The sequence below is a fragment of the Bombina bombina genome, unplaced genomic scaffold, assembly GCF_027579735.1.
Source record: "Bombina bombina isolate aBomBom1 unplaced genomic scaffold, aBomBom1.pri scaffold_541, whole genome shotgun sequence".
NCBI classification, from domain to species: domain Eukaryota; kingdom Metazoa; phylum Chordata; class Amphibia; order Anura; family Bombinatoridae; genus Bombina; species Bombina bombina.
In genome coordinates this window covers 308,079-321,819 of record NW_026511442.1, presented here as the reverse complement: position 1 = coordinate 321,819, position 13,741 = coordinate 308,079, and the positions used below count along the sequence as shown (strand labels likewise).

Below are 13,741 nucleotides of genomic sequence, written 5' to 3'. Positions count from 1 at the left end.
GTAGGGGGTCAGAAAAGAAACAAAAATTCTCTCTTTTTTTTTTTCCTTCTTCAATAAATTACGAAGTAATTCATATGTTGTGCAGACTTATTCCATCCTGAAACATAAAGGATGGATGAAACAAACAGGCAAACCGTAAAAATCCTTTAAGAAAGACTAACAGATAACTGTTACCGTCTCTTTAAATGATAAAATCAACTCATTTACTGCATACATGTCCAATCCACACCCCAAAGGATGGCTAAAACAATAAACAGAGAAATTATGGCAACTAAAATGAATAAATAAAAAATGTTACTGTCTCTTTAAATTTTAAACAGTAATGTTTACTGCAGCCCGCTTTACATCGCCGGCGTACAAAAAAAAAAATCGCCAACTGTAGTATGTTATCAAGTAAGCATGCAACACGTATCCATCATAGGACATCCTTGCGCATAGAAAGATCTTGTACAGAAACGAAAGATCTTAGACTGAGACACAAACGTATAAATATTGTCACATGCTTAAAATGTGTAATCCCTTTATTAGAAAAGACACAGAGTGGAAACTGAAACGGAGAGCATCTGCAGTGCTATCCGGACCCACTTAAGTACAGAGAGCTCATCGAGCCCCAATCAGCCGCAGAAATTGCTCTATGCGACTCCCAAAGAGCAAGTGCGGTCTCAATCGGCCCAAGCCCCGGCCATCGTGGGCGTGACACTCCCATCTAAGAGACTGCATAGACAGCCATGGATGGAAAATGCTGCTGAAGAAAGGCGCCAAAGTAAAAGCCCGCCCCTCGTGGGCCGAACAATACAAGGTCTCCCGGTCACCATATTATAATAAAAAAGGTTACCGGGAGATCATTCTAAGTCTGTACAAAACGAACACCGGAGCAAGACATAAAAAGTGCATGTTCATTTTTTGTTACCGCAACAATAAATAAACAATAAACCAAAAGGTCATATGTCTCACTGATATCTATACAATAAACCAAAGGTTCTATGTCTCACTGATATCTATACAATAAACCAAAGGTTATATGTCTCACTGATATCGGGCACATCCCACATGGTATCCTGCCCGGATAAAAACGTCTCTAAGCCACTCTCCTTAGCCCTAGTGCCTGCATAAAACGTGTTGTCTGAAAATCTTCTAATTATCAGGCACAGCGTTACCATCACACAAATAGTGAGATAAATGTAACAGTCACAGTAGGAGTCCCTTCTCATATAGCTCCTAGTCGTGTCTTTCTCCCACCACAATGCCACAACCTACTATGAGACAGCTGAGGGGGACATAGTAAATAGGGGAGTCCTTACAATAAAGGTACATTACCCCACTATGATATAGGTAATATATACACAGCCATTTCTGAGGTAGTACTGTCCCAGAAAAATAAAAGAGCTACACCTACCTCTATGCTGAGCGACAGCATGATCGGTCCCACAGGATCAACAGGTCTTCTCCCTCCTACATCTCTGTGGAGACATACAGGGCCTTAATTAATATTTGCTAAGACCATATTCTGAAGGGCAGCAATAGATATGGGAGGCGCAGTGAGAATAATGTCCCACCAGTTCCCATTGCTTTAAAGCCACCAAATGCTTCTCTTTTTACTGAAGAGACTGATCTGGTCTAGGCTACACCCTAGCACACAGTAGCACTCAGTCGCACTACTTTAAAAATAATAAACTCTTGATAGAAGAAACTAAACTAACACCTCACTTTACCTCTTCCTATCACTAACACAGGCAAAGAGAATGACTGGGGTGGAGGGAAGGGAGGAGCTATATATAAAGCTCTGCTGTGGTGCTCTTTGCCTCTTCCTGCTGACCAGGAGGCGATATCCCACAAGGATGAAATATGTGGACTCATCGTATCTTGTAAAAGAAATTATCAATTTCCTTATATGGCAGTTTCAGGAATGGAAAAAACAGCATAGTCCTCTGAATAGAGAAAAAAGGCAAGAGGAATATAGGAATGGGATTTTAAATAATGAAATATTTGGCACCAAGTATGACGCACAATACAAACAGAAAATTTTTTTTTGCCGCCAACAACATCCGGAAATGACACACTCACGTCATAGAAGACGCAACCTTGGGAAAGGACTCAGCGTTGACTAAGACACCGGAAATGACAAATTTGCGTCAAACGTAACTTTGCGCCAAAAATGACGCAATATACTTTGGCATTTTGCGCCCTTGTAAGCCTTATTCTGCCCGCGAATTTAAAAGACAGTCAATTGAAAAAGAGACTATACCCCAGATAAGAAAAAAAAAAAATTCCTAAAAAAATGCATTTCCCAGATATGAAACTGACAGTCTGCAAAAGGAAATACATGAACCTGACTCATGGCAAATATAAGTACAATACATATATTTAGAACTTTATATAAATGCATAAAGTGCCAAACCATAGCTGAGGTGTCTTAAGTAATAAAAAACATACTTACCATAAGACACCCATCCACATATAGCAGATAGCCAAACCAGTATTAGAACAGTTATCAGTAGAGGTAATGGTAAATTGAGAGTATATTGTAGATCTGAATAAGACGTTAGGAGATGAATCTCTACAACCGATAACAGACAACATATGAAATAGATCCCCGTTAGGAAGACCATTGCATTTAATAGGTGCTACTCCCTTCACATTCCTCTAACATTCGCTGTACTCAGAGGAATCTGGCTTCAAAAATGCTGAGAAGCGCATATCAACGAAGAAATCTTAGCACAATCTTACTTCACCACCTCCATAGGAGGCAAAGTTTGTAAAACTGAATTGTGGGTGTGGTGAGGGGTGTATTTATAGGCATTTTCAGGTTTGGGAAACTTTGCCCCTCCTGGTAGGATTGTATATCCCATACGTCACTAGCTCATGGACTCTTGCCAATTACATGAAAGAAAGTAGTGCACTATACCGCACAGTGTTAGTGAGAGGGTGAGCTTGCTAGGGTAGTTACACAGCTCAGGAAAAGCAGTGCACTAAAAAGCACAGTATCAGTGAGGGGGTGAGCTTGCTGGGGGTAGTCACACAGCTCTGGGATAGCAGCGCACTATAGCACAGTGTCAGTGAGAGGGTAAGCTTGCTGGGGGTAGTCACACAGCTCAGGGATAGCAGCGCACTATACCGCACAGTGTCAGTGAGAGGGTGAGCTTGCTGGGGGTAGTCACACAGCTCAGGGATAGCAGCGCACTATACCGCACAGTGTCAGTGAGAGGGTGAGCTTGCTGGGGGTAGTCACACAGCTCAGGGATAGCAGCGCACTATAGCACAGTGTCAGCGAGGGGGTGAGCTTGCTGGGGGTAGTCACACAGCTCAGGGATAGCAGCGCACTATACCGCACAGTGTCAGTGAGAGGGTGAGCTTGCTGGGGGTAGTCACACAGCTCTGGGATCGCAGCGCACTATACCGCACAGTGTCAGTGAGAGGGTGAGCTTGCTGGGGGTAGTCACACAGCTCAGGGATAGCAGCACACTATAGCACAGTGTCAGTGAGGGGGTGAGCTTGCTGGGGATAGTCACACAGCTCTGGGATAGCAGCGCTTTATAGCACAGTGTCAGTTACAGAGTGAGCTTGCTGGGGGTAGTCACACAGCTCTGGGATAGCAGCGCACTATAACGCACAGTGTCAGTGAGGGGGTGAGCTTGCTGTGGATAGTCACACAGTTCTGGGATAGCAGCGCTTTATAGCACAGTGTCAGTTACAGGGTGAGCTTGCTGGGGGTAGTCACACAGCTCTGGGATAGCAGCGCACTATAACGCACAGCGTCAGTTACAGAGTGAGCTTGCTGGGGGTAGTCACACAGCTCTGGGATCGCAGCGCACTATACCGCACAGTGTCAGTGAGGGGGTGAGCTTGCTGGGGGTAGTCACACAGCTCTGGGATAGCAGCGCACTATACCGCACAGTGTCAGTGAGGGAGTGAGTTTGCTGAGGGTAGTCACACAGCTCTGGGAAAGCAGTGACTATACCGCACAGTGTCAGTGAGGGAGTGAGCTTGCTGGGGGTAGTAACACAGCTCTGGGAAAGCAGTGACTATACCGCACAGTGTCAGTGAGGGGGTGAGCTTGCTGGGGGTAGTAACACAGCTCTGGGATAGCAGCGCACTATATCGCACTGTCAGCTAGATTACGAGTTTTCAGTGCTATAGGGAAATTAACGACCACCAAAAGAAGTGGCGTTATTTTACCTCCCTTTAGCGCTGCTTTTACAAGTTTATAAAAAGCAGGCTTGTACAGGCGATATGGTGGCGTTGAGCTCCATACTGCACCGAAAACAAGTGCTGCTTTGACGTGGTCGTGCACGATTTCCCCATAGACATCAATGGGGAGAGCCGGCAAAAAAGAAGCCTAACACCTGCGATCGCGGAAACAAAAGCTCCGTAACGCAGCCCCATTGAGGTCTATGGGGAAATAGAAAGTTATGTTTAAACCTAACATCCTAACATAAAAACCGACATTGCAGCAACCTACATAATGTTATTAGCCCCTACTCTGCCGCCCCTTAACATCGCCACCACCTAAATAAAACTTAACCCCTAATCTGCGGCTCCCGATATCGCCGCCACCTACACAGTTATTAACCCCTATTCTGCTGCCCTTAACATCGCTGCCACCTACGTTATTAACCCCTAATCTGCCCCCCAATGTCGCCGCCACTATACTAAAGTTATTAACCCCTTAGCATCAGGCCTCCAAAATCACTAACACTAAATAAATATATTAACCCCTAAACCTAACATAACCCTAAGCATAACCCTAACACCCCCTAACTTAAATATAATTAAAATAAAGCTAAATAAACCTGACAATATTTACCTAAATAATTCCTATTTAAAACTAAATACCTGTGAAATAAAACCTAAGCTAGCTACAATATAACTAATAGTTACATTGTATCTATCTAAGGTTTTATTTTTATTTCACAGCTAAGTTTGTATTTATTTTAACTAGGAAGACTAGTTAGTAAATAGTCATTAACTATTTACTAGCTACCTAGTTAAAATAAATACAAATTTACCTGTAAAATAAAACCAACCTGCCTTACACTAAAACCTAACATTACAATAAAATAAATTAAAAAAATACAATTTACTAAATTACAAAAAATAAAAAACGAAATTATCAAAAATAAAAACGAATTACTCCTAATTTAATAGCCCTATCAAAATAAAAAAGCCCCCCCAAAATAAAAAAACCCTAGCCTACAATAAACTACCAATGGCCCTTAAAAGGACCTTTTGCGGAGCATTGCCTCAAAGAAATCAGCTCTTTTACCTGTAAAAAATAAAATACAAACACCCCCCAACAGTAAAACCCACCACCCACACAACCAAACCCCCCAAATAAAAAAAATAATCTAAATAAACCTAAGCTAACCATTGCCCTTAAAAGGGCATTTAGCTCTTTTACATTGCCCAAAACCCTAACCTAAAAAAACCCCACCCAAAAAATCCTTAAAAAAACCTAACACTAACTCCCGACGATCCACTTAGTTATTGAAGTCTGGACATCCATCCTCATCCAGCCGGCTAAGTCCTCATCCAAGCGGAAAGAAGTCTTCATCCAGACGGCATCTTCTATCTTCATCCATCCGGCGCGGAGCGGGTCCATCTTCAAGACATCCGGCGCAGAGCATCCTCTTCTTACGGTCGTCTCTGGAAAATAGAAATCTTTCAGCCAATAGGAATGTAAGGGACGTCATCTTGGATGACGTCACTTAAAGGGAACCTTCATTTTCCAGCGACGAACGTAAGAAGAGGATGCTCCGCGCCAGATGTCTTGAAGATGGATCCGCTCCGCGCAGGATGGATGAAGATCGAAGAGGCCTCCTGGATGAAGACTTCTTTCCTCTTGGATGAGGATGGATGTCCGGACTTCGATAACTAAGTGGATAGTCGGGGGTTAGTGTTAGTTTTTTTTTTTTTTTTAAGGGTTTTTTTTTTTTAGGTCAAGGTTTTGGACAATGTAAAAGAGCTAAAATGCCCTTTTAAAGGGCAATGCCCATCCAAATGCCCTTTTCAGGGCAATGGTTAGCTTAGGTTTATTAAGATTTTTTGGGGGGGGGTTAGTTCGGTGGTGGGTTTTACTGTTGGGGGGTTGTTTGCATTTTTATTTTACAGGTAAAAGAGCAGATTTCCTCGGGGCAATGCCCTAAAAAAGGCCCTTTTAAGGGCCATTGTCAGTTTACTGTAGGCTAGGGTTTTTTTTTTGGGGGGGGGGGCTTTTTTATTTTGATAGGGCTAATAGATTAGGAGTAATTCATTTTTATTTTTGATAATTTTGTTTTTTATTTTTTGTAATTTAGAAAATTGTATTTTATTAATTTAATATACTTTATTGTAATGTTAGTTTTTAGTTTAAGGCAGGTTAAGTTTTATTTTACAGGTACATTTGTATTTATTTTAGCTAAATAGCTAGTAAATAGTTAATAACTATTTACTAACTAGTGTATCTAGTTAAAATAAATACAAACTTGCCTGTGAAATAAAAATAAAACCTAGGCTAGCTACAATATAACTATTAGTTATATTGTAGCTAGCTTAGGTTTTATTTTACAGGTAAGTATTTAGTTTTAAATAGGTATTATTTAGTTAATAATTGTAAGGTTTATTAAGCTTTATTTTAATTATATTTAAGTTAGGGGGTGTTAGGCTTAGGGATACGTTAGGGTTAGGAGTTAATATATTTATGTAGAGTTAGTGATGTGGGAGGTCAGAGGTTTAGGGGTTAATAGTTTATTTTAGTATATTTCGTTGTGGGGGGCTTGCGGTTTAGTGGTTAATAGGTTTTTTATAGTAGCGGTGTGGGCGGACGGCAGATTAGGGGTTAATAATAATTAAATAGTGTTTGCGATGCAAGAGGGCGGCGGTTTAGGGTTTAATAGGTTTATTATAGTGGCGACGATGTCAGGGAGCGGCGGAATAGGGGTTAATAAATTTATTTTAGTGTTTGCGATGCGGGAGGGCCTCGGTTTAGGGTGTAATAGGTAGTTTATGGGTGTTAGTGCACTTTGTGACAGTTTAGTTATGAGTTTTATGTTACAGCTTTGTAGCTTAAAACTCATAACTACTGACTTTAGATGGCGATACAGATCTTGTCATTTTAGACTGTAACGCTCACTTTTTGGCTTCCCAGGCAAACTCGTAATACCGGCGCTATAGAAGTCCCATTGAAAACGGACTTTTTAAAAAGTGCTGTACTGACATTGCGTGACGGCCAAAAAGGTGTGCGGTACAGCTATACCAATAAGACTTGTAATAGCGGCGTTAGGGAAAAAGCAGCGTTATGAAGCATAACAATCCTTTTTACTCATAACGCAAAACTCGTAATCTAGCTGAGGGTCAGTTACAGGGTGAGCTTGCTGGGGGTAGTCACACTACTCTGGGATAGCAGCGCACTATACCGCAGTGTGTCAGTGAGAGAGTGAGCTTGCTGGGCATATTCACCAATACAAACAGCGCATGCTGTTGCCACTGTAAGGATCCTTGATCTGATTATACAGACTACAACAGTGAGACACAGTCACCCTTCCCACAAGAACTTGGTCCCACCATACCCAGTTGAAATGAGAACTCACCCATATGAGAACGCCTCGTTGGTTTTCCACCTGGAGATAACTGAAGCTGCCAGTCCGGCTAGCAACGCCGTGCAGTCAAAAAACATATGGAAGGAATCAGAGATCAGGCCCAGACTGTAATAAAAACATATGGAAGTTATTAGAGATCAGGCCCAGACTGTAATAAAAACATATGGAAGTTATTAGAGATCAGGCCCAGACTGTAATAAAAACATATGGAAGTTATTAGAGATCAGGCCCAGACTGTAATAAAAACATATGGAAGTTATTAGAGATCAGGCCCAGACTGTAATAAAAACATAAGGAAGTTATTAGAGATCAGGCTCAGACTGTAATAAAAACATATGGAAGGAATCAGAGATCAGGCCCAGACTGTAATAAAACATATGGAAGTTATTAGAGATCAGGCCCAGACTGTAATAAAAACATATGGAAGGAATCAGAGATCAGGCCCAGACTGTAATAAAACATATGGAAGTTATTAGAGATCAGGCCCAGACTGTAATAAAAACATATGGAAGGAATCAGAGATCAGGCCCAGACTGTAATAAAAACATATGGAAGGAATCAGAGATCAGGCCCAGACTGTAATAAAAACATATGGAAGTTATTAGAGATCAGGCCCAGACTGTAATAAAAACATATGGAAGGAATCAGAGATCAGGTCTAGACTGTAATAAAAACATATGGAAGGAATCAGAGATCAGGCCCAGACTGTAATAAAAACATATGGAAGTTATTAGAGATCAGGCCCAGCCTGTAATAAAAACATATGGAAGGAATCAGAGATCAGGCCCAGACTGTAATAAAAACATATGGAAGTTATTAAAGATCAGGCCCAGACTGTAATAAAAACATATGGAAGTTATTAGAGATCAGGCCCAGACTGTAATAAAAACATATGGAAGGAATCAGAGATCAGGCCCAGACTGTAATAAAAACATATGGAAGGAATCAGAGATCAGGCCCAGACTGTAATAAAAACATATGGAAGGAATCAGAGATCAGGCCCAGACTGTAATAAAAACATATGGCAGTTATTAAAGATCAGGCCCAGACTGTAATAAAAACATATGGAAGGAATCAGAGATCAGGCCCAGACTGTAATAAAAACATATGGCAGTTATTAGAGATCAGGCCCAGACTGTAATAAAAACATATGGAAGTTATTAGAGATAAGGCCCAGACTGTAATAAAAACATATGGAAGTTATTAGAGATCAGGCCCAGACTGTAATAAAAACATATGGAAGTTATTAGAGATCAGGCCCAGACTGTAATAAAAACATATGGAAGTTATTAGAGATCAGGCCCAGACTGTAATAAAAACATATGGAAGTTATTAGAGATCAGGCCCAGACTGTAATAAAAACATATGGAAGGAATCAGAGATCAGGTCTAGACTGTAATAAAAACATATGGAAGTTATTAGAGATCAGGTCTAGACTGTAATAAAAACATATGGAAGTTATTAGAGATCAGGTCTAGACTGTAATAAAAACATATGGAAGTTATTAGAGATCAGGCCCAGACTGTAATAAAAACATATGGAAGTTATTAGAGATCAGGCCCAGACTGTAATAAAAACATATGGAAGGAATCAGAGATCAGGCCCAGACTGTAATAAAAACATATGGAAGTTATTAGAGATCAGGCCCAGACTGTAATAAAAACATATAGAAGGAATCAGAGATCAGGCCCAGACTGCAATAAAAACATATGGAAGTTATTAGAGATCAGGCCCAGACTGTAATAAAAACATATGGAAGTTATTAGAGATCAGGCCCAGACTGTAATAAAAACATATGGAAGGAATCAGAGATCAGGCCCAGACAGCAATAAAAACATATGGAAGTTATTAGAGATCAGGCCCAGACTGTAATAAAAACATATGGAAGTTATTAGAGATCAGGCCCAGACTGTAATAAAAACATATGGAAGTTATTAGAGATCAGGCCCAGACTGTAATAAAAACATATGGAAGTTATTAGAGATCAGGTCTAGACTGTAATAAAAACATATGGAAGTTATTAGAGATCAGGTCTAGACTGTAATAAAAACATATGGAAGTTATTAGAGATCAGGCCCAGACTGTATTAAAAACATATGGAAGTTATTAGAGATCAGGTCTAGACTGTAATAAAAACATATGGAAGGAATCGGAGATCAGGCCTAGACTGTAATAAAAACATATGGAAGTTATTAGAGATCAGGCCCAGACTGTATTAAAAACATATGGAAGTTATTAGAGATCAGGTCTAGACTGTAATAAAAACATATGGAAGGAATCAGAGATCAGGCCCAGACTGTAATAAAAACATATGGAAGGAATCGGAGATCAGGCCTAGACTGTAATAAAAACATATGGAAGTTATTAGAGATCAGGCCCAGACTGTAATAAAAACATATGGAAGGAATCAGAGATCAGGCCCAGACTGTAATAAAAACATATGGAAGGAATCAGAGATCAGGCCCAGACTGTAATAAAAACATATGGAAGGAATCAGAGATCAGGCCCAGACTGTAATAAAAACATATGGAAGGAATCGGAGATCAGGCCCAGACTGTAATAAAAACATATGGAAGGAATCGGAGATCAGGCCCAGACTGTAATAAAAACATATGGAAGGAATCGGAGATCAGGCCCAGACTGTAATAAAAACATATGGAAGGAATCGGAGATCAGGCCCAGACTGTAATAAAAACATATGGAAGGAATCGGAGATCAGGCCTAGACTGTAATAAAAAAACATATGGAAGGAATCGGAGATCAGGCCTAGACTGTAATAAAAAAACAACAGGTGACATATGCAGTGAGTAAAGGTGAGCACCAGGCGCAAATAACTGCGGGTAAAGGCAAGATCGCGATGGGTAACAGCGCCTAGCAGGGAGGGAACGAAGGGGGGGGGGGGCGCTAGTACACATACAATATTCAGAGGTAGTGTTTCCCATCATATATAAGTTACCTGGGACTGTACACAAAACACCAGCACTGTGTAACTCCCATCAGTGAAAACATAAAAAGGGACAATACCTGCTGTGCCATATGTATGACAGAGCGGCAGGTTAACCCCTTAGTGACCAGACCATTTTTCAATTTTCTGACCGTTTGGGACCAGGGATATTTCTGCAGTGTTTGTGTTTAGCTGTAATTGTCCTCTTACTCATTTACTGTACCCACAAATATTATATACTGTTTTTCCAGCCATTAAATGGACTTTATAAAGATACCATTATTTTCATCATATCTTGTAATTTACTATTAAAAAAATTATAAAATATGATGGAAAAATGGAAAACACACTTTTTCTAACTTTGACCCCCCCCCCAAAATATGTTACACATCTACAACCACCAAAGAACACCCATGCTAAATAGTTTCTACATTTTGTCTTGAGTTTAGAAATCACCAATTTCTTTCATGTAATTGGCAAGAGTCCATGAGCTAGTGACGTATGGGATATACAATCCTACCAGGAGGGGCAAAGTTTCCCAAAACTCAAAATGCCTATAAATACACCCTTCACCACACCCACAACACAGATTTTACAAACTTTGCCTCCTATGGAGGTGGTGAAGTAAGTTTGTGCTAAGATTTCTACGTTGATATGCGCTTCTCAGCATTTTGAAGTCCGATTCCCCTCAGAGTACAGTGTTTGTCAGAGGGATGTGAAGGGAGTATCACCTATTGAATGCAATGGTTTTCCTCACAGGAAATCTTTTCAAAGGTTCTCTGTTATCGGTCGTAGAGATTCATCTGCTACCTCCCTTTTCAGATCGACGATATGCTCTCATATTCCATTACCTCTACTGATATCAGTTTCAGTGCTGGTTTGGCTATCTGCTATATGTGGATGGGTGTCTTTTGGTAAGTATGTTTTTTATTACTTAAGATACCTCAGCTATGGTTTGGCACTTTATGTATTAATATAAAGTTTTAAATATATGTATTGTACTTATATTTGCCATGAGTCAGGTTTATGTATATTTCCTTTTGCAGACTATCAGTTTCAAATTGGGAAACATATTTAGGAAGTTATTTTTTTACCTGGGGTATAGTCTTTTCTTCAAAATTGACTGCTTTTTCATTAAATTTCGGGGTCAAAATTAGGCTCGCGAGGTCACAAAATGCGGATATTTATTGCGTCATTCTTGGCGCGAGAATTTTTGGCGCGAAGGTACGTTCGGTGACGCACATTCATCATTTCCGGGGTCTTAGTTGACGCCAGGTTTCCTTGCACAAGGTTGCGTCTGTCATGACGCAAGTTTCGTCATTTCTGGTTGTCGTTAGCGCCCAAAAAAATAATGTGTGTTGTGCGTCATTCTTGGCACAAAATTTAATTATTTAAACCCCACTTCCTATATGCCTCTTGCTCTTTTTTATGTTCAGAGGGCTATGCCGTTTGCATTTTTTTCCCATTCCTGAAACTGCCATATAAGGAAATTGATCATTTTGATTTATATGTTTTTTTCTCTTACATTTGCAAGATGTCTCAATCTGATCCTGTCTCAGAAACCACTGTTGAATCCCTGCTGCCTGATAAGTTCTACCAAAGCTAAGTATCTGTTGTAAATTAGCAGAGATTATATCTCCAGCTATAGTATGTAAGTTGTCATAATAAGCTTTTGCATGCAGAGAATGTATCCATCAGTACTAGTACAATGCCTGTTGTTCCTTCAACATTTAATGTACATGATATCCCTGTGAATATTAAAGATTTTATTGCTGATGCGATACAGAAGGCTTTGTCTGCTATTCCGCCTTCTAATAAACGTAAAAGGTCTTTTAAAACTTCTCATAAGATTGATGAAATTTTAAATGACCGACAACATACTGAATTATCCTCCTCTGATGAGGATCTGATTCAGAAGATCCTACCTCAGATATTGACACTGATAAATCTACTTATCTATTTAAGATGGAGTATATTTGTAAATTATTAAAAGAAGTGTTGGTTACTTTGGATATTGAGGAATCTAGTCCTCTTGATACTAAAATTATAAACGTTTAAATTCTGTTTACAAACCTCCTGTGGTTACTCCAGAGGTTTTTCCAGTTCCTGATGCTATTTATGATATGATTTCTAAGGAATGGAATAGGCTTGGTTCTTCTTTTATTCATTCTTCTACGTTTAAGAAGTTGTATCCTTTGCCAGCAGCTAGATTGGAGTTTTGGGAAAAAATCCCCAAAGTTTATGGGGCTATTTCTACTCTTGCCAAACTTACTACTACTATTCCTATGGAAGATAGTACTTATTTTAAAGGACCACTAAACCCAAAATCTTTCTTTCATGATTCAGATAGAGAATAAAAATTTAAACAACATTACAATTTACTTCTATTATTTATTTTGCTTCATTTTTTAGATATCCTTAGTTGATGAAAAAGCAATGCACATGGGTGAGCCAATCACACAAGGCTTCTATGTGCAACAACCAATCAGCAGCTACTGAGCATATCTAGATATGCTTTTCAGCAAAGAATATCAAGAGAATAAAACAAATTAGATAATAGAAGTAAATTAGAAAGATGTTTAAAATTGCATTATCTTTCTAAATCATGAAAGAAAAAATGTGGGTTTAATGTCCCTTTAAGGACCCTTTAGATAGTAAACTTAAATCTTATCTAAGGAAAGCTTATTTATTTTCTGGCTATATTCTTAGGCCTGCTATATCCATGGCTGATGTTGCAGCTGCATCAACTTTTTTGGTTGGAAAGCTTAGAGCAACAGGAAACAGATTCTAATGTGACTAGCATTGTTCACTTGCTTCAACATGCTGATCATTTTATCTGTGATGCTATTTTTGATATAATCAAAATTGATGTTAAATCTATGTCTTTAGCTATTTTAGCTAGAAGAGCTTTGTGGCTTAAATATTGGAATGCTGACATGGTATATAAGTCTAGATTACCATCTCTTTCTTTCCAAGGTAACAATTTTTTTGGTTCTCAGTTGGATTCAATTATTTCAACCGTCACTGTGGGAAGGGAGTTTTTTGCCTCAAGATAAAAGACCTAAGGGTAAATCTAAAGCTTCTAATCATTTTCGTTCTTTTCGACAGAAAAAGGAACAGAAAGCCAATCCTTCCCCAAATAATCTGGTTCCAATTGGAAACCTTCTTCAAGTTGGAATAAATCCAAGCCTTTTAAGAAACCAAAGCCAGCCCCCAAGTTTGC

The 13,741-nt window shown here is 39.5% G+C and overlaps 1 protein-coding gene across 1 annotated transcript in view; it reads right to left on the bottom strand.

Annotated features, from left to right (window-relative positions):
• The window catches only part of SLC30A7 (solute carrier family 30 member 7), a gene marked incomplete at its 3' end in the record, with an annotated part of 71,395 nt that overhangs the window by 17,522 nt on the left and 40,132 nt on the right, over positions 1-13,741 (bottom strand). The window contains exon 3 of the mRNA XM_053696574.1: positions 7,566-7,679. Within this exon, the coding sequence (XP_053552549.1) occupies positions 7,566-7,679 (114 nt within the window). The remainder of the gene's footprint in view (positions 1-7,565; positions 7,680-13,741) is intronic.